Source organism: Salvelinus sp. IW2-2015, linkage group LG17 (assembly GCF_002910315.2).
Source record: "Salvelinus sp. IW2-2015 linkage group LG17, ASM291031v2, whole genome shotgun sequence".
NCBI classification, from domain to species: domain Eukaryota; kingdom Metazoa; phylum Chordata; class Actinopteri; order Salmoniformes; family Salmonidae; genus Salvelinus; species Salvelinus sp. IW2-2015.
Genome location: NC_036857.1, coordinates 26,915,329 through 26,935,498, shown reverse-complemented (window position 1 = coordinate 26,935,498; position 20,170 = coordinate 26,915,329). Strand labels below are relative to the sequence as shown.

The following is a 20,170-nucleotide window of genomic DNA, read 5'->3' as shown; positions in this document are numbered from 1 at the left end:
CCTCTCTCTCTCTTCTTACTCGTCTCTCTCCTGTCGTCTCCGCTCTCGCATCTTCTTCATCATCTCTCGTCCTTCTCTCATCTCTGCTCTCTCTCTCCTTCTCTCTCTTGCTCAGTCTCTCTCTCTTCTCTGTCCTCCGCCTCGTCTCCCACACACACTGTCCGTCCCTCGCCTCTCCTCTCTCTAGTCTCCTCTCTCTTCTCTCCCCACACACACCACACCACACGTCTATTTTTCTCTTTAGTCACTTCCATCTCAGGTAAGTCGGGCTATAAATCAAATTATTGGTTCCTTCATTTTGGAATGAGTAATTCCCTCTATCCTGGGGTTGGCAGTAATGTTTCTTCTCTTTGCCAAATCTTGCTGCTTGACGATGAGTGACAAGGAGTTGGACCATAATACGCACAAACAGACATGGCACTTGGGCTAATATTGCATTCAGGATCAGAAATACATGTATTTTTGCTGTGAAGGGGGAATAAGCAGTATAAGATAAGTATAAAAATAAAAAAGGAGCGAAAGCTTGGTTGTAAATAACAAAATAACATCCCAAATGCCAGTCAAGGTCTGCGGTTTCCGGACAAATCCCAAACAGTAATAAAACTTCAAGAAGGAAATTTTGTCAGGAACTGAACAATTCCGTTCGGTGTGGAGAGGAATACACGATCATTGAATATCATAAGAAGGGCTGAAACCACTCTGCACTCTCGCTTTCAAGAAAAATGCTAAATATAACAAGATAAATAAGTCACATTAAGACTGCAACGAGGGCCTCGGGTTTGGGTTTGGGTCCAAAGAGGGAGGAGTCTGGGGGATCCTTAAAGCAGATGAAGGACTATGCTTTGTAAATAATGTGTCAATAAAGTTAGTAGTTGAGAAATGAACAGAAGCATACCCTGTTCCCTCACCCCCTTCCCCCCCCCTCTCTCGCCTGCGAAGTTTACCAAGGTACATATCAAGCCAGGTCAGAAATACAGTGTAGACATTGTTAATGTTGTAAATGACTATTGTAGCTGGAAACGGCAGATTTTTTATGGAATATCTACATAGGCGTACAGAGGCCCATTATCAGCAACCCTCACTCCTGTGTTCCAATGGCACGTTGTGTTAGCTAATCCAAGTTGATCATTTTAAAAGGCTAATAGAACAGTAGAAAACCGTTTTGCAATTATGTTAGCACAGCTGAAAACTGTTGTCCTGATTTAAAGAAGCAATACAACTGATCTTCTTTAGACTAGTTGAGTATCTGGATCATTAGCATAGGACAACCACGCTCTCACCAAGCTCTAAGAAACATTTGGTTTTCAGAACGTTATGTGCTAGCTGGAACACACACACACAACACTTCACCAATTAACCCAGAAGGAAAATAGCTGTGGTGACTGTGTTTCTTTAGTTCAGTGGCGTTTCACAACGTGGGACTGAGGGGCCTTGTGTTCTGTGTGTAGGTCACTCATGTGCAGCCGTTCCCAGTTCCCACTCCCTCTCAGCCACACATATTTTCCACCCTGCTAAACCCACCATTTCCTTCTGCTTTGTGTCCGGAACAAGACCTGCTTCAAGGCTGGAGATTTATTTTGGTTGGTCCCTGTTGGTTTTTATTTAAATATATTTTTTCAAAGGACATGACCTTATTTTAGCACTTCATCACATGATGACAGAAAGGCGGGGAGAATTTAGGAACTGTATGGTTTGGATTAGGGTGTGTGAGCTCTGGTCCAGTTTGGTTGGGAAATGGTTGGGGAACGGTTGGGTATAGAGTAGGTTCTCCAGGGGCCATGGAGGGGGTTTCCGAGTGTTATTTTTCAGTTATCATGGGTGCGTCTCAAATCCAAACACATCAGGGTCAGGTCAAAAGTAGTCTACTATATGGAATAGGGTGTCATTTGGGATGCAAACATAATTACTGAAAAGAGATATTGTAACATCCTGAGGACCTTTCATGGCCTCCGCAGAACCTACACCGAACCATTTCCCAACCAAATCATGGACCAGAGCTCAGAGAGCTCATATTTTCAGAGGGAAATGACTCCCTCCTCTCACCCTTAGCTTCACCCTACCTTTCCTCTCTAGCTTGTTTTGAACTTAATCTGTAAACCAGCATGATACATGTTTGTCCTCCATCTGAGTCTAACACAAATGCTGTGAAGTATGTTATTGCCTTGTAACGTGTGACTAATAGTGTAAATAGTTGCAGTCAAGGAAAGTTTGTTACCGCAAATAAACCTAGATATTTTCCATCCATGAGACCAATGCATGTTTCTTAACATAGTCTGACCATTGCGAGTTACACGTGTTACCTCATTCTTTCCTCTGCCCCCAGCACCTCCAATGGCAAAGTGCACATCGCCCAGGTGAAGGAGAGGAGTGCCGCCAGGAAGATCTATGACGCAGCCAAGAAGCAAGGAAAAACAGCTGGACTCGTTGCCACCAAGTCAGTCTGAAAAAATATTTCATACCACAATCACTCTTTGATATGTGTTTTATTCGGATTTCTTTGTTTTATGTGGGAAAAGTACAACAACACATCTGTATTCTAGACGTATGGACACCCGTCACCCACCACACACCAATTTAAATCTTTTAGCACTTCTACTCAGATCAGTTGTACTTGCCTGCTTCAAATTCTTTCCATTTCACCACGGTTTTCCAAGTCATTCTTTCACCAGTTACCACCGCCACCACTCCAATACCTCTCTCTCACTGTGTCTTCATCTCAGGGAGCGGGAGATCGAGAAGTTCCGCATGGCGGTGAGTGTTCCCTCTGGAAGCCGGATTTCCTTCTCGCTGTCCTACGAGGAGCTGCTGCCTCGCAGGTTGGGTCGCTATGAACTGATCCTGGGCCTGAGGCCTGGAGGACTGGTCACTAATCTCACCCTGGATGTCAACATAGCAGAGAGGACAGGACTCAGCTTCATCAAGGTCCTCCCGCTGAAGTCTAGCCGACGGCTCTCCAACACTGTCACAGGTAACATAGGAAAAGGCAGCAGTTATTGTTTATTGTCAAAGTAGTAGTGCTAGTGTTGATACAAGCAGCATGTTTGAGGGGATCAGTTTGAACAAGGCAAGTTGCATAATCACTAATCTGAATCACAGTAATGAGTAGTTATTGTATAGTAGAATGCAACGTACATGTAGTATACCTCAAACATGCACAATGACAGGGTGTTCTCTGGTCTTCTTCTCCCATCCAGGTGAGACAGAAGCCCCAGCCTCCACTCAGATCCAGCAGAACCCTTGTTGTGCCCGTGTTCATTACAACCCCAGCCTGCAGCAGCAGAGCAGTGTCTCCTCTAAGGGACTCAACGCTGACTACATCATCCAGTACGATGTAGAGCTCAGTGACCTCATGGGAGACATCCAGGTCAGCACACGCAACACACATACACAAGCACTACACACTGTGTAGGCCCAAACTCTTACACAACAAATACTGTACAAAGACGGTATCTAGCGAGGCAATAATCTAATCCAATGAGGGATTATTCTCTTCTGTTGGCCTGTCTCAGGTGTTTGATGGATACTTTGCCCACTACTTTGCACCTCGGGGGCTTCCTGTGGTCCCCAAGGATGTCATCTTTGTCATTGATGTCAGTGGCTCCATGATTGGCACCAAGATCAAACAGGTACAGTAGAAGTATTACAGATGTATTTATTTATTTGACCTATATTGTCACAGCAAAATAATGCAGCAACAGGATTTGAACATTTAGTCCATAATGTTGCTTGATCGGGGGTTAGGCTATTAGCTTGACAAAAGTAGGCTACATGAAAAGTGAAATATTGTTAATTGTGTGTTAGTGTGGGTTTTCAGTGAATTTGTGTAAATCACGAAGCTCATCTGCATTTCCTGCAAAATTCTCAGCTACAAAGAGTGATCAAATTAAGATCCTACAACTGTACCTCTTTCACATTGCACCCAGCTGCACCTCATTCATTTAGACAAGAATGACAACATTGACTCTACATTATATAGATCAATAATTGATCCTTTCTCTTCTCTCTGCATTTATGTGGACCAGACAAAGCAGGCGATGTCCACAATCCTGGGAGACCTGCGTGAGGAGGACCACTTCAACATCATCACTTTCTCAGACAAGGTCCACACCTGGAAGAAGGGTCGCACAGTGAGGGCCACGCGGAGTAACATACGAGACGCTAAGGACTTTGTCAAGAGGATCATCGCTGAAGGATGTGAGTGGGATTGAGTCTGATGTACTTCAATTGCATTATATCTGCCGCAACCTGACAAGACCATGAAAACACTGTCGGTATTTCTCTCTTCTTTATTTCATTCCATCTTCTGCCTACCCTTTTTCCTCCTCTTCTGTCTCCTCTTCTCCCTCTTCTTCTGCATCCTCCATTCCTTCCACCTCCACCCCTACCTCTCTGCTCCACGTCTCCTTCCCATTTGTCCCTCTATCCTCCAGGGACCAACATCAATGCAGCCCTCCTCTCAGCCGCCCAGCTGGTCAACCCTCCCTCCTCCTCCGGTGGCACCCGCCGGGTCCCTCTGGTCATCTTCCTGACGGACGGTGAGGCTACCATCGGTGTGACATCCGGTGACTTCATCCTGAGCAACGCTAAGAGCGCCCTGGGGGCCACCTCTCTGTTCGGCCTGGCTTTCGGGGACGACGCCGACTTCCCTTTGCTACGGCGCCTGGCACTGGACAACCGCGGCGTGGCGAGGATGGTGTACGAGGATGCGGACGCCGCACTCCAGCTGAAGGGATTCTACGATGAGGTGGCCAGTCCGCTACTGTCAGACATACAGCTGACCTACATGGACGACCAGGCCTTTGACGTCACACGCTCCCTCTTCCCTAACTACTTCCAGGGCTCCGAGCTGGTGGTCACTGGGAAGGTCAAGCCAGGGGTCAGGGACCTGAAGGTTTGTATCATTTAGATCATGTTGCTTGATCTGTGTTTGTGAATTGTTTATGCCATAAGATGAAAGGAAATGTCCACTTGAATTATTCATATTGTAATGGCAAATAAAGATGTATCTTCTCTTATCTTCTCTTCTCTACTTTTGTATTTTCCTCTCAGGTGTCTCTGACGGCCAGTGGCTCCAAGCAGAAGGTGAATGTGGAGAATGAGGTGTTGGTGTCTAATGGAGAGGGGAATAGGACAGTGCTCTCTATGGGCTGCCCTGGGGGCATGGATGGAATCCCCAGCTTCGTACGGCGTCTCTGGGCTTACTTCACTATCAAAGAGCTGCTGCTGGCCAAACTGAACACCACTGACACGAACATACAGAAACTGCTGGGAGAGAAGGCCACCAACCTCTCCCTCAAGTACAACTTTGTCACGCCTGTTACTTCCCTTGTTGTAGTCAAGCCTGATGCAGATGAAATTCCTACCACAGCGTCAACTACGACAGCTCAACCCGCCACCACAACCACCACCAAGCCCACCACCACCAACACCAACACCACTAATAGAGCTACTACAACAACCACAGTTGCCCACACTACTGCCACCGAAATAGCCTCCCCCATCCCTGTGAAAAAGCCCAGGAGTAACGAAGCTAAGCCAGACCCTCTTGTCCCCAAGCATCCACCTCCCCAACCTCCACCTCAACCCAGAAAGGCCTCCACCCCACCCAGCCCAGCAAAAACAGTGGCTCCACCATCCCCCAAGAAAACCACTAAGACTAGCACCCCCAGCCCCAGTGCCGCCAAAACCGTCCATGCCCCTCTCTCAGGAAAACCCCCCACCCCTCCTCCCAGCTCTCCTAAAACTGCCCCTGCCCCTCCCGCCAGGATATTCTCTACCCCCCTGGCCAACTCGCTCAAAACAGCTGCCGCTCCTGCACCTGGGAAAACCACAACCACCCCTCCACCCAACATAGTAAAGACAGTCCCTACCACATCACCCACCACAGTTAAGACTACAGTTCATACAACTGTGAAAACCACCACCTCCACTACCTCCACCACCTCAGTCAGAACCGATCCAACCCCTGCTCTACAGCCTTGGAAACCCGCCACGCCCCATCCCATCTCTGTTAGAACAGTCCTCCCTCCAGTTAGAATATCCCTCTCCTCCTCCTCTTCAGAGAATGCCACCATGTCTGCCACTGATACCCATCCACCTCAGGTCACCACATTCCTGTACAGTGTTCTGTCCGTCTCCCCTACTCCAGCTCCACAGGGCAGTAACACAGACCCAGTCTCAGACGTGGATCAGATTGCCACCTTTATCTCTGCCACATTTGCCCCCATGCCAGGCATCACAGATGGGCCTAAACTGTGGGAGGCTGCAGGACTATTGGGTTGGTATTCCACTAATCTTGGAAACCAGAACTAAAATCTCACGTAATTGTGTCAGGTGCTCGATTAAATTCTGAGGGCAGATGTTTTAGAAAAGAGCGGAAGTAGGGCGGTAGCTCCATCCCTCTCTCTCTCTGCAAGTCTAGGGGCCAAATGTCCCCTCCTCTTCCAAAATGTTAAAGATGTGAGCCACTGTGATATCGTGATTTATCCAAATCATCAATTACAAAAACCAGCCCACCAGAACAATATTCCTTGTTAGTCATTGCGTCCCACAGTCTGTTGACAGATGCTACGATACCATTTATGAGATTAGTTTCTCGCTCTCTGTCTATCTCACTTGGAACTTCAACTACTACAAAGTAAAGTTGCATAATACTTGTCTTAAGGATACATTTTTAATTAAATAACATTATTGCATATTATATTAATTGTGTTGCATCAGGTATTGAACTTACAGTTCATATCTTGTACCTGTCTATCAGAGAAATATTAGTACAATCAAATGCAGCACTGGCACTATCAATCCACCATTTCTGGCTGAATTGTGACATGTTCCTCTTCTTTCCACCAGATGTCTCCACTTCCATCCAGATCCATAGAAAAGGTGAATCAACCATACCAGAAGATTTCATCGTTCTGTTTTAGCTCTGTTGCACAAATGTCCTGAAATATAATTATTGAAAGGGATACATGCTGTATTTGAATACAGAGATAATGGATGAGGTTAAAAAGTGATGAAGTAGTCCTTTAGTATATCACTGTGTCAATCTGTGTTTTCTCCATGTCTCTACCTTAGATATGGACCTAGTTAAAGGTGAGTTCCTCTCTTACTTCCCTGCCATGACAAACCAATTCATTGCAACAGCATGTATGTTGTTGTATCTTAAAAGCTGTCGTTTCCTCCTATAGAGATTCTGATGAAAGCCCCTCAGACCAACTCAGGAAGAGGATATTTTTTAACTGTGTCTGTCTGGTGTCTAATGATGACCATATGATTGGATCTTTTAGATTATGATGCAACCTACGACCAAGACTACGACCTCAACTATGATTCCTGTAAGTCACAGTTGACTAATATGTAGAACTATTTAGTTGTGTTGGCAATAGGGATACTTTGTATGTTTCTCAGTTGATACAGATATTTAACACGCTTTCGGAATTTGTGTGTTTTCAGGGGATGAGTCAGCATCAAATCTTTGTAAGTATTTCATTGTTTTTCTGTGTAGTCATAAGATCAATGTACTTCAGAGATGTTAGTAGGCTCTGATCTGTCGGTTTCAGTGCTTCAGAAAGATAAGACGTAGTCTCAGTTGTACCTGTTGTCCTTCCAGTGCCAGGCCCCACCTCCAGACTGAGTTCTGTCAGAGTCTTCTCCTCTTCTGGTAAGGGGCCTACACTTTAACCAGTAACATAACATAACCAGTAACGTAACATATAGCTGTAAAATCTGTTTCTCACCTTTGTCTTTATGTTCAATGTTTTTTGTTTGTTTTTTGTTTTAGTTGATGGAGACCCTCATTTTATGGTCCAGCTCCCCAAACTGAAACAGAATCTATGTTTCACGGTGGACGGCAGGGCCAACGACGTACTGAGACTGCTGGAAGACCCAGAGAGAGGTTAGTCAGCACAGACTACTACAAACAAAAGTCCAGAACTGTAGTTTTATATTAGTGGCATGTCATTGAATTTAAGCAATGTACCGTATAATCTACTTTAGAAGGACCATAACATTTTATAGGCATACAGTATATTAAAATGGGATCACATTAAAGAACACATACATTCTGTAACTGTTGGAACGCACGCGCATGCGCACACACAGTTAATCCATGCCTTCCTCTTCCCCTCAAGGTATCACGGTGGACGGTCATCTAATGTGGGCTCCGTCCAAAAAAGACGTAGAGGACCGCTCCCGTACTTACTTTGACAAGATAACCATCTCCGCTGCCATGGGCGGGAACGGCGGGCTGGGTGGCATAGTGATCACACTCTCATTGGACGCCGTGGTGGTGGAAGGGGAGGGACGGGACACCCTACCCACTAATCTGCAGGGATCTGTAACAAGGCAGGGCGTGGCGGTATCCATGGACACCACAGATGACATCCATCAGAGCTGTTGGATCGAGCTGGCGAAGGATATTTGTTTCCTGGTTCTGTTCCACCACTACAAACAGCCCAGCTACCTGCAGATGGCGCACCTCGGGTTCTATATCACTGATGGACAAGGCCTCTCTCCTTCAACCCAAGGCCTACTGGGTACATTCTCTTTAATGTCTTTAAACCAGTTTCTTTGTCTTGTTACATACACCTGGCCCTAAAGTGTTGCTGTATAAAAGGCTATGGGAAAATACTAGACATATGTTGTGATTGATTGCCCTCTCATTGTCCCCTCTTTTCAACAGGCCAATTCCAGCATGCGGACATGAGTGTGACGCCGGTGAAGGACCCCAGTGACACACCGCCCCAGCCTAGTAAAGAGGGGGTCCTGTCCAGGGGGGTGCTGAGGTGGGGGGCGATACACGTACCCATCACCCTACAGGACAAGACCCTGAAGGACACAGTGAGGAAACGTCACCTGGGCAGGTGTTGGATCGTGCCCAAGGCACAGGTGGAGAAACTGTTGGGTCATCCATACCAGAGCTACGTGGTAGATAACATGTAAATACTATTTTCAAATGTCCATCCAGTATTAGCACACTACTTAGAATATACATGCCTAATACATTGCTTCATACTAAGTGGTATGCTAGTATAGAGATTGGAACCGAGCCACTCATCTAGCTACCAACACCTCAAAGCTGGGCAGCTCAGGCCAATGGGAAACTACAGTGTCTCTGCAAGGACACACATCACTGGGACTAGTGTGCTGCTGGCTAGCCTTCAATACCAACATCACATAGTGGGTTATTACTCTCTCCTCTGAAAGTGTGCATGAATGCATGTTCATGATTATGAAAATGAGAGAGCGGGAGAGAGACAGAGAGAGGGACACGAAGAGACAGATACAACGATAAACAAAGACAAAAGAGCGAGAGAAATAGAGAGAGACAGAGATTGAGTCCAGTAAGAAAGCTAAAGAATGATAAGGTAATTCTCACAGGTGTCAGACATGAAAAGATAATGTAGGAGATGGGATGAGGTCATTGCACCAGTGTCTTTCTGAAACAACCACAGGGACAGATTTCTCCTTCTGCTGTTAACGTGGCAACAGTAAGATATGATAATTGTTTCTATACTTCTGCAGACAAATTCTGCTTGATCTTGACATACAGCTAAATCCAAACTGTCATTTGCAAATATCATATGCTTCATAAGGGCAATTTATAATTCCAATGTTATAACAAATATATGAATAGATCATTTGATTTTAGCAATGTGTAATTTTATATACAGAAGGTCAGAGTTGTATTTTAATTGTTTCAGTTTTATTGTGAAGTATAAGTTATAAAAGGACTAAATCTTATAAAAAATTGTCTATGGAACTCATCGTGGTCTTATTGGAGTAGTTTTACACAAAATCATTTACTTCTGTTGAAACACATAGACACTTTGGATTTGACATGTGCTTTTAATTTTTTTCTATAATTTCGTTCATAGTTTCATTTTATTTGTTTGTTACACAATACATTATTAGGCATTGTTCACATACTGGTGATCAAACAAAGGATTGTAAGTTGTCTGCTACTCAGACTGACCTATGTTTTCGTCAATGTCAAGGGATATCATCAATATAATATTTGTCAAAGGCAAAAACTCTTAAATTAATACAGTACAACCACATTGTAGGCTTTTGTTTAAATAAATTAAAAAGAGAAGACAACATCTGGTGGTGAGGAAGGGAAAAAGGTTCAAATATAACTAGATAAGCTTGCAGAGTAAACTTAACACTATTCCAGTATCACCAAGATAACATGATTCCAGAATGAAATTCACACAAAGTGTAAACTGTGCACAGTCTGTAGAAATTTGTCTAAAATGTTAAAAGCGTGAAATGAACCCTATGACCGAGGGCCAGAGACTGTTGCTATCGTCCTACCATTATCCATCCCAACCTGTTATAAGGCCTGTTAATAATGCTTAACCCATGTAACACTAATAATAACCACTAAATCAGGTGAAACATGACACAGTAAATAACAACAAAGCAAAAACAATGACATCTGCATATATGCATCACTCTCAGATCAGTTCCATTATGATGATATAACAAATTAATAGCAGAGAAGCATAGTCAGCATTTCACTTAAACCTTCCACCACAATAACAAGTTGAATAAGTGAAATTAAATAAATAAAAAAGACCATTATAATAATAATAAGACACATAAAGCCACCCCAAACATGTGATAACTGTGTAGTTCAGAGATATAGTTATGGAGGGACTACAGGAAGGGATAGGCAATCATTCACACTAGCTTCCACCGTGTTACTGTAATAATGTTTGAAGGGTAAGGTTTGCTGCCCACCATTGTTATGTACTGTACTGTAAAAAAGTAACCATGCTGCAGATCCAAACCTCAAAACAATGTCATACATGGAAATATAGATGAAGAAAACACAGCTCACTCCAAAGGGTCAGACAGAATGGAGGCGAAGGGTAGCTACAATGGGGGAGACTGACATAGGGCACAGCCAAGTCTACAGAACCACTGGAGTTATTATACCATGTGAATAGATTGACTAGAATTCTAAGATTCTATCTCTATGTAATAATAGACTATGTGGGTAGTAGTTAGTGGAAATACAATGTTCACAGTTAGCAGTCATGAAATACACAGGACATTTGCTACATCAAGTCAATCAACTGACATCAATATCGCTCGAAGGACAGGAATAATCTGCAGATTACATTGTTTTTAAATATAATGAAATGATCACATTTTTAGAGAACCCGAACAATATTGAATAAGACCCCAAATTAAGGCTAAAACCAAGTAAAAGCATATTGGTTCATACTCTGGGGAGGCACTTTATACCATGGCCTCAGGACTTTTTGTAATACTGCATCCTGTTAAGTGTTTTACATTTTGGGAGTGCCAGTTTTTCCCTCCACTAGCTACTGTAAGGTTGCCTGGCAGGAGTTCAAAGGGAATTAGTCTCTCTGTGTGACATACACAACAAGGGTTAGTTAGATCATAACATGATCTGGTGCTTCCTTTCACTACAAGCCGAGAGTTCAGTCTGCCTTCTTTAACACAAAAGTGACACTTTCCTGATCTCAAGTCTGCGACATTCCCTAGCTACATTGGTTCTTATCACCTTGGCGCCTTCATCGCATCTCAACATGTAGTGATCTGATCTGACCTCCCTTTTTATTGAAACTCTCTCATTCCATGACAAACTCTTCCATACTTACTCATAAAACCTCACCAACATGCCTAACCTCCGGACAGACCCTCACAGTTGAATCTCTCTCGCTTTTCTACACCACAAATGACCTTTTCAGTGTTTGACCTCATAAAGTCCACTTCAGAGTATCAGTCTATGTTTCCATTTCAAATTCAGTAAACTTCATAACTTCAGCAAGGGAAAATGTGCACCAAATATTACGAAATAAAACTCACAATGATGTAAATACAAACATAAACCATTCAAACTGTATCTTTGACATCACACAACAGACAGAGAAACAAAACGTGGTTTTAGGGACAACAGAACAGTTAGCCACCGGTTAGCTTGTCTGCTAGCGCAGGGAACACAACAGCACTGCAAAGTGAGCACTATCAGTTTGACAGAACAGCCCATTGATATATCAATAACTTTTCATTTTTAAACATTTTGTCTGACCGAGAGAGATATTTGCTGAAAAAGGAGCAATCTGTGTAAATAAGTAAGATGGGTAACAGACCAGTAAGTTAGACGAGAGTGAAAGCAGGGTTGACAGGATGGAATGATCAGTGTGAGAATGGCCCAGCCTTCAGAACGCTGCTGTGTCATCATGTTCTATGTACAATCCTACTATGTGTAAAATATGCATGCATGTTGATTAGAGGTGACACATCCAGAGCAGAGGCAAATCACTATTTTTGATCAAACTGTCTTTTCAAAAACAGTTTCCACTTCAAACTTTCTGCATTTTCTACAGTTAGTCATTCATTCATTTTATTTTACATCAGAATTCAGACATTCTTGCAATGTCATTGACTTTGATATGAGAAAAAGACTTTGAAATTGCCACAACAATGAATCAGTCTACCTCTAATGATAAGAGTTTAGACATGTAGTTTATAGATAATCAAAAATGGAATGAAAGACCATATCAACCCTGCTTTTCAGTGATAGATATAGGGAATGTGAGTCTTGGAACGATGTGTGTGTGTGTGTGAGTGCTTTAAATGTGTTTGAGTACGGAGACCTCAGGAAAGGGAGGGACATGAACAAAAGGAGTCAGAACCACACCCACAGAACCTAGAACCTTCTAGAACTCCCCAGATCCATCACCACCCATTACCTAGAACCTTCACTTACTCAGACTCCCCCACTATCTCCCAAATACAGTACCCAGCTTAGTACCCTACCCCTATAGTACCTAGCCCTATCTTTGTACCGTCCTACCCTCTATGATATGGCCTCTTTTCTATTAACAACCCCTTCTCACTCCTCTCTCCGCCTCTCCCTTTCCCTGATGCTCCTCCCTCCTCATTGCTCATCCTCCCCAAACACATCGTTCTGTTTGCGCTTCATGTTCTCAAAGTCAAAGTCGCTGCCTGTCATACGCTTGTAGATGTCCTTGATGTCGTTGCAGGTGGTCTCGAAGTGAGTGGTGGCGTCGTAGGCTGACGAGGCGAATATCTGAACGAGACACAAAATCCCACAGGGTTTCTTTTACTCCAATGCCTTGTCCTAAAACATGTCTCATAAATAATCTTGTAGAAATATAGAAGGTAGTGTATATCTAGATGTGTTTGACTCACCTGGCTCTCAGTACCGTCATCTGTGGGCTCATAGAGGTCACTGAGGGACACAAATCTGTAGATAAAGACATCAGTTATTAATTCACAAAAAATGTCCTTACTGCTATTCATTTAATTAATTTGTGATAGCACACATCGTACGAGCTGAGACAGTTTTGAACAATACAAAACAATCAGAGAGAAGAGTAGAAGAAGAGGTAGAACAGTAGAAGAAGAGGGAGAACAGTAGAAGAAGGGGGAGAACAGTAGAAGAAGAGGGAGAAGAGACGTACTTCTGGTCAATGGGCTCCAGCAGCTCCAGAGCAGGTTCTATTTCAGCCTCAGGCTCACTGGTCTCCACGGTGGTGCTGACGATGGCGATGTACTTTCCCTGGGCCGCCACATTGTGGGCGTAGGAGATCATACACACGTAGATGTCTGGAGGAGAGAACACAAGTTAGAACATTGAGTATTCAATTCAGATTTTACAATTGGACTTTCCTCTCTCCAACACTCTTTTCCTCTCTTTTTCCCTCTCCAAAAACTGCTTCTATTATCATCTCTGTGAGGTAAACTTACTGTTAGAGGGAAAATCTCTACACCATGACCAAAGAAAGTCAGAAACATCCCATCTTAGTAAACCTGTACTTGGTCCACTCCTCACCTGACTTGCGGTTGACCTGGTTCTGAGGGATGATGATCTGACAGGAGTTGGCATCGTTGGTGCTCTTGATGGGGTGGCTGAGGATACAGATGACCCTGATCACCTGACCTGCCTTACGCACTCGGTCCTGGATGTAGCTGGGGTCACAGATCAGCTGTTTGCACCGAGCCACCTGACAGGGGAGGGACAATATATAAGACAATGTCAATCGAATATATTCACATAATGTATTTTCCCTCTTCTACCAATTGTATATGTTTCCCTCAGTGTATTATCAACCGTCTTGACCACTTTACTATATAGTCAAGAGATTGTGATTTTATAAAACAGATTAGATGGTGATTTTACCTCTCCCTCAGACTTCACTCCCACCACATGGCCATCCTCCATTACTATCTCCTCCACTGGTTTGTTGAGCATGTAGGTTCCTCCATAAATTGCACTTAATCTAAAAATGTATGAGAGAGAGAGAGACTATGATTTATACTATATTATAAAATATGTAAAAAAATACTCTCTACACTATTGAAGACATTATACATTTACAATTTAGTCAGTTAGATAATGTTATCCTAATCCAGAGTGACAGAGTGAACAGAATTCAACATGAAGAGCTTTGTCTAACTAAAGAAAGGCCAGAAGGATTTAGGGATTACACATCTTACACACAGACCTGGCGAATCCTTGAGGGAGCTCCCCGAGGCCATAGAGGGGGTACAGGTAGGGGCTCTTCCCATATCGGGCCAGGGATTCACTGTACAGCTTGATACGGTTGATGGTCTCCAAACAGGGCACATCAAGGTAGCTAGAGTTGGGGGATAGAGAGCCACATGATCAATAAGAGTCAGGGTTGGGGTCAATTCCATTTCAATTCAAGAAGTAAACTGAAATTCCAATGCAGAAATGTTGAATTGGAATGTCAGTTTACTTCCTGATAGGGATGATAGTGCCTCATTTTATTAGGAGATTAGGGATTAGTAATAGATTTAAGTGCTCTTACTCGTCTGTCCTGTAGAGGGCCAGGGCGTGGCCAGTGAAGTCAATGACATCCTGACCAAGGTCAAACTTCTTGTACACATCTCTCATGGTGGTGACTTTGGGGTCGACGCCCTCGAAGGTCTTAGGGTCGTTCTCGTCAAAGTTAGCCACAAACACTAGGAATTTCCGGAACCTTCTCTTCTCAAACATACCCATAAGATCTGGACAAGTGGTGAAGACAAATACTCAGCATAATATACTATACTGTACAAAGCAGAACAATACTAATTAAATATCACAAATCTAATATCACAGATTTTGTAGTACATATAGCGAACACACATCACAATCTATAGCACATTGAAACTTACTTGAAGCTAGTGCCTCAGTCTCAGTTGAGGGCACTTTGTAGATTTTTCCTCCCTTGTACACAAAACTACCCTCCACTACTTTGAAGTCCAGGTATCTTGTCACCTCTGTGTATAGCAGCATCTTCACAAGCTGACCTGTTTTTATTGGATTCACAGACAGAAAGGGTGGTCTTCATTTAATTACTCCAACATTTCCATGTTTCATCAACAGGCACGATGGAGATGAAGATTGACATTTATTTATTGTGTAAATTCTGTCTTCCATCTTATCCTTATGATGTGGTGACGGTCTGCATATGGATATGGTGAGTAAGGCTAGTAGCTAAGGTTAGTAGCTAAGGTGACCATATTTGGAAATGGAAATATTCCCCAAAACATATTGGGGGGTGGCTAAGCAGAACAATTTTGGGGTTTGTATGGAACTATATTTGACTATCAATTTTCGCTATAGGCCTTTCAAATAGTTATATTAATTATAACACAGAAATGGAATATCCCTCGACAGTTTCCTTAATCGTAGCCTATTTAGTAATTTTAGAATTATCCAAGTTTGGTAGCCTTTGCTTTTTTTAGCCATGACCATGGTCGTTCATGCGATGGTTACAATGTATCACTTATCAAATATGAGGTCCACGGCAAAGCTGCGGGAGCAAAAAAGTTTGTTACAGGGACAGGCAACATTTTTCACATGCATGCCTGATTGGATACACCATTTGATTATTGAAAAATCAGCCTCAATATAACTTCAGAGTTGCGTTTTTCTGAGGGCTAATCTGAGACATTTCCAGATACAGCTCTAGCCGGGGAGAGGACACCAAAATCGGGGACTGTCCCCAGAAATTGGGGACATCTGGTCACCCTGTAACAGGGTTCCCCAACTGGCGGGTGATTTTGATTTGGCCACAAAGTTTTCTTAAAAAAAATAAAAATAAAAATAATAATAATAATAATATATATATATATATATATATATATATATATATATATATATATATATATAATGTGTATATATATACACTACCGTTCAAAAGTTTAGCATCACTTAGAAATGTCCTTGTTTTTGAAAGAAAAGTACATTTTTGTCCATTAAAATAACATCAAATTGATCAGAAATACAGTGTAGACATTGTTAATGTTGTAAATGACTATTTGTAAATGACTATTTGTTGTAAATGACTATTTTGGGATTTTTAATGGAATATCTACATAGGCGTACAGAGGCCCATTATCAGCAACCATCACTCCGGTGTTCCAATGGCACGTTGTGTTAGCTAATCCAAGTTTATCATTTTAAAAGGTTAATTGATCATTAGAAAACCCTTTTGCTATTATGTTAGCACAGCTGGAAACTGTTGTTTCCGATTAAAGAAGCAATAAAACTAGCCATCTTTAGACTAGTTGAGTATCTGGAGCATCAGCATTTGTGGGTTCGATTACAGGCTCAAAATGACCAGAAACAAAGTACTTTCTTATGAAACTCGTCAGTCTATTCTTGTTCAGAGAAATGAAGTCTATTCCATGCGAGAAATTGCCAAGAAACTGAAGATCTTGTACAACGCCGTGTACTACTCCCATCACAGAACAATACAAACTGGCTCTAACCAGAATAGAAAGAGGAGTGGGAGGCCCCTGTGCACAACTGAGCAAGAGGACAAGTACATTAGAGTGTCTAGTTTGAGAAATAGACACCTCACAAGTCCTCAACTGGCAGCTTCATTAAATAGTACACGCAAAACACCCGTCTCAACGTCAACAGTGAAGAGGCGACTCCGGGATGCTGGCCTTCTAGGCAGAGTTGCAAAGAAAAAGCCATATCTCAGACTGGCCAATAAAAAGAAAAGATTAAGATGGACAAAAGAACACAGACACTGGACAGAGGCATTCTGCCTAGAAGGCCAGCATCCCGGCGGTTCCAACCGTCGTTTCGTTGTGAGATGCAGAGTAGGTGAACGGATGATCTCTGCATGTGTGAAGCATGGAGGAGGAGGTGTGATTGTGTGGGGGTGCTTTTCTGGTGACACTGTCTGTGATTTATTTAGAATTCAAGGCACACTTAACCAGCATGGCTACCACAGCATTCTGCAGTGATATGCATCCCATCTGGTTTGCGCTTAGTGGGACTATCATTTGTTTTTCAACAGGACAATGACCCAAAACACACCTCCAGGCTGTGTAAGGGCTATTTGACCAAGAAGGAGAGTGATGGAGTGCTGCATCAGATGACCTGGCCTCCACAGCCACCCGACCTCAACACAATTGAGATGGTTTGGGATGAGTTGGACCGCAGAGTGAAGGAAAAGCCTCCAACAAGTGCTCAGCATATGTGGGAACTCATTCAAGACTGTTGGAAAAGCATTCCAGGTGAAGCTGGTTGAGAGAATGCCAAGAGTGTCCAAAGCTGTCATCAAGGCAAAGGGTGGCTATTTGAAGAATCTCAAATATAAAATATATTTTGATTGGTTTAACACTTTTTTGGTTACTACGTGATTCCATATGTGTTATTTCATCGTTTTAATTTCTTCACTATTATTCTACAATGTAGAAAATAGTAAAAATAAAGAAAAACCCTTGAATGAGTAGGTGTGTCCAAACTTTTGACTGGTATATATAACTTTTGTGTATATATATATAATTTTTTTGTATTATTGTTGGACATAAAAGACTCTCAAAACACCATCAAATCAGCTAATCTAATGGTTTAAAAACAAATCCCACAACTGACCATTGGCCATTAGAAATTTGGGGATGAGGTCCACATTCCAGTCTCTTCCACGACCCATAGACTCTGGAGGGCTGTCAGGCAGCTCAAAGCGCTTGTACAGCTATGGAAGGAAAATATATGCTTGAGTGAAAACATCAATGAAGACTATTACTTTTCTAACAAATTGCAAACTATTAACCTGGGGGCATAAATAAAAGTAAAGTACAAGATAATAAATATTTGACATAGACCATGGAGGGTTGAGTGAAACATTGGAATACATTAAATATGATTGAATATTTGAATAGATATTGACACATAAAGTGATGACCATTAGATCCACAATGTTCCCTGCCCTTACCTCTTCCAGAGGGGTGATGGAGGAGCTTTCACCTCCATAGTAGGGGTTCCTGTCCATGTGCAGCACTTTCTTTCCATTCACAGACATGATCCCAGAGAGGATGCATTCCTTAAACAAAATGAAAAGCAAAATATGAATCAACATTTGTATTGGAAAAACAATTGTGTGTGTGTGTGTTTGTGTGTGTGAGAGAGAGATAGAGATAGAGAGAAAGAGTGAGAAAGAAAAAGTGTGTGTGTGTGTGTGTGTTTGAGAAGGAGAGGAAGTAGTGAGAGAAAGGAGGGGTGTAGGAGGGAGGGACAAGATGTGTGCACACGTGAGCCGATGTCTCAGCCATATGAATAATACTAATAATATTACTCATAAAAACAAATCATTGTAGTATAAATAAAGAAAATAAACTTGTGGTCTCTTTACATATGTACTGGATATTATATTGTTAATATTCACTAAGGCTATGTCATTAACTGTCTAAACAAAAAAACAAAAATATTATGACATTGTACATCCATCTTACACATCCCTTGTGCACATCCCTTGCGTCTGTAAGATGTCGGCTTAGTCATTGTAAAGTCGGTATACATTATCATCGAACATGGTGCGATAACAGGCGACACATTATACAGTTCTACCGCGAGGTTCTATTAATTAAAACCGTTCTCAGGCCTGCTCAAATGCAGTTCAATGAAGGCCCACTCCATCATCACACAGGGGTTACGCCTAAAGATGCTGCACAACGAATGAAGAATCCATTGACAACACAAATGTATCAAATTAAATAGCCTAGCTATATCGTTTTATTTATTATTGAAAGATATCGTATCAGCTTTTGTGCAGATAGGCTATTTATCATCACATTTTCTTAAAGTCAGCCATGGACGCAGTTGCTCTGATCCATTGCATTATTGGATGAATAAGGGAACATAGGCAAACTTCATAAATGTTAAGTTTACTATGCAACATCACCAAACCAAGCCCTAATATGAAGCACATAACATGTATTACTTACTGTGAGTCCGGTTCCCAAAACGATCACGTCATATTCCTCATCCATGTTGTATCACCGTCTCTCCTGTCTCGCCCTCTTTTGCCTTGTGAAATTTCAAGGAAATTGGCAGGAAAAGAAACCTAGTGGAAGAACGAACGCAATTGATCTCCGTTTCTTTTGGGCAAGTGTATGCCGTTTTAAGTTTGTATTTATTTATTTATAAACAGTTTTAATTGATAAGTGGAATCTGGTCCACACTGTCACCGGCGAGAACTACCAAAAACGGCCCTAACCGTGGAACGCTGTGGAACAGCAACGATACCTTCGCGTCGGAAAGTAGTGCACATCCCTTGCGTCTGCTCCTCACACTACACTCACGTTTAAATACTTATGCTATTAAAGGCTTGCGTATTCATAAATATGCTATGATGTTCCCGGAGGTTTTACATTTTTCAATTATCTTCTATTGACTGATTAGACTTTTAATTTTTATTTCCCCATTCAGTCCTTTTTTCATTGAAGTAGTGCAGCAATTGCGGATGCACTGGTATTCCTCCGCCAACACTGCTGTTATGAAAAAGCTCAGATAGACTATGAAAAGAGTTATGTATTTAGCCTGTGTATAACATCAGCTGTGCGAAGTGTTACATAACATTCATCTTGCTTATTTAGGCATTATGTTGGCTACTTTGTGTAGCCTATTAATCGTTCATCAACCTGATTTGGGTGGCATATAAAAGCCATTAATCTTAGCCCTATAGGCTATATCCTCAAGATTAGACACGCCTGAAAACGTCCAACTGCCTAGCCTATGTATGTATAGCCTACTATATGGCCTATTCCATTGTATGGACCGAAAATGAAGCCCGCAAACATGCGCACGCTAGCTGTCACTCATATCTGCACCATGGACGGATGCCAGGTTTATTGTTTGAAC

General features: G+C 42.4%; 2 protein-coding genes across 2 annotated transcripts in view; one reads left to right on the top strand and one right to left on the bottom strand.

Moving 5' to 3' along the window:
* The window catches only part of LOC111976618 (inter-alpha-trypsin inhibitor heavy chain H6), a 29,205-nt gene extending 19,455 nt beyond the window's left edge, over nucleotides 1-9,750 (top strand). Inside the window, exons 4-18 of the mRNA XM_024005591.2 lie at nucleotides 2,324-2,434; nucleotides 2,721-2,968; nucleotides 3,195-3,364; nucleotides 3,510-3,626; nucleotides 4,023-4,194; nucleotides 4,431-4,891; nucleotides 5,050-6,277; nucleotides 6,850-6,882; nucleotides 7,075-7,092; nucleotides 7,287-7,334; nucleotides 7,453-7,476; nucleotides 7,610-7,660; nucleotides 7,781-7,894; nucleotides 8,130-8,534; nucleotides 8,681-9,750. Coding sequence (XP_023861359.1) covers nucleotides 2,324-2,434; nucleotides 2,721-2,968; nucleotides 3,195-3,364; nucleotides 3,510-3,626; nucleotides 4,023-4,194; nucleotides 4,431-4,891; nucleotides 5,050-6,277; nucleotides 6,850-6,882; nucleotides 7,075-7,092; nucleotides 7,287-7,334; nucleotides 7,453-7,476; nucleotides 7,610-7,660; nucleotides 7,781-7,894; nucleotides 8,130-8,534; nucleotides 8,681-8,940 — 3,460 coding nt within the window. The 3' untranslated portion in view covers nucleotides 8,941-9,750. The remainder of the gene's footprint in view (nucleotides 1-2,323; nucleotides 2,435-2,720; nucleotides 2,969-3,194; nucleotides 3,365-3,509; nucleotides 3,627-4,022; nucleotides 4,195-4,430; nucleotides 4,892-5,049; nucleotides 6,278-6,849; nucleotides 6,883-7,074; nucleotides 7,093-7,286; nucleotides 7,335-7,452; nucleotides 7,477-7,609; nucleotides 7,661-7,780; nucleotides 7,895-8,129; nucleotides 8,535-8,680) is intronic.
* Nucleotides 9,751-9,826: 76 nt separating this feature from the next.
* LOC111976628 (rab GDP dissociation inhibitor alpha) lies at nucleotides 9,827-19,542 on the bottom strand. Its single transcript, XM_024005614.2, has 11 exons — nucleotides 19,255-19,542; nucleotides 18,246-18,353; nucleotides 17,906-18,005; nucleotides 15,184-15,318; nucleotides 14,835-15,033; nucleotides 14,508-14,639; nucleotides 14,183-14,282; nucleotides 13,835-14,006; nucleotides 13,464-13,608; nucleotides 13,192-13,246; nucleotides 9,827-13,069 (listed from the first exon to the last, which is right to left on the bottom strand). The coding sequence occupies exons 1-11, from the start codon at nucleotides 19,297-19,299 to the stop codon at nucleotides 12,917-12,919; spliced, it is 1,344 nt and encodes a 447-aa protein (XP_023861382.1). The 5' UTR covers nucleotides 19,300-19,542; the 3' UTR covers nucleotides 9,827-12,916.
* Between the last annotated feature and the right edge of the window lie 628 nt (nucleotides 19,543-20,170).

Coding starts and splice junctions, on each gene's coding strand:
- LOC111976628 (XM_024005614.2), bottom strand. CDS start 19,299: ATGGATGAGGAATATGACGTGATCGTTTTGGGAACCGGACTCACA. Junction 14,007..14,182: donor GAGTGAAGTCTGAGGGAGAG/GTAAAATCACCA, acceptor CTCCCCTGTCAG/GTGGCTCGGTGCAAACAGCT. Junction 13,247..13,463: donor CTGGAGCCCATTGACCAGAA/GTACGTCTCTTC, acceptor CTTTATCTACAG/ATTTGTGTCCCTCAGTGACC.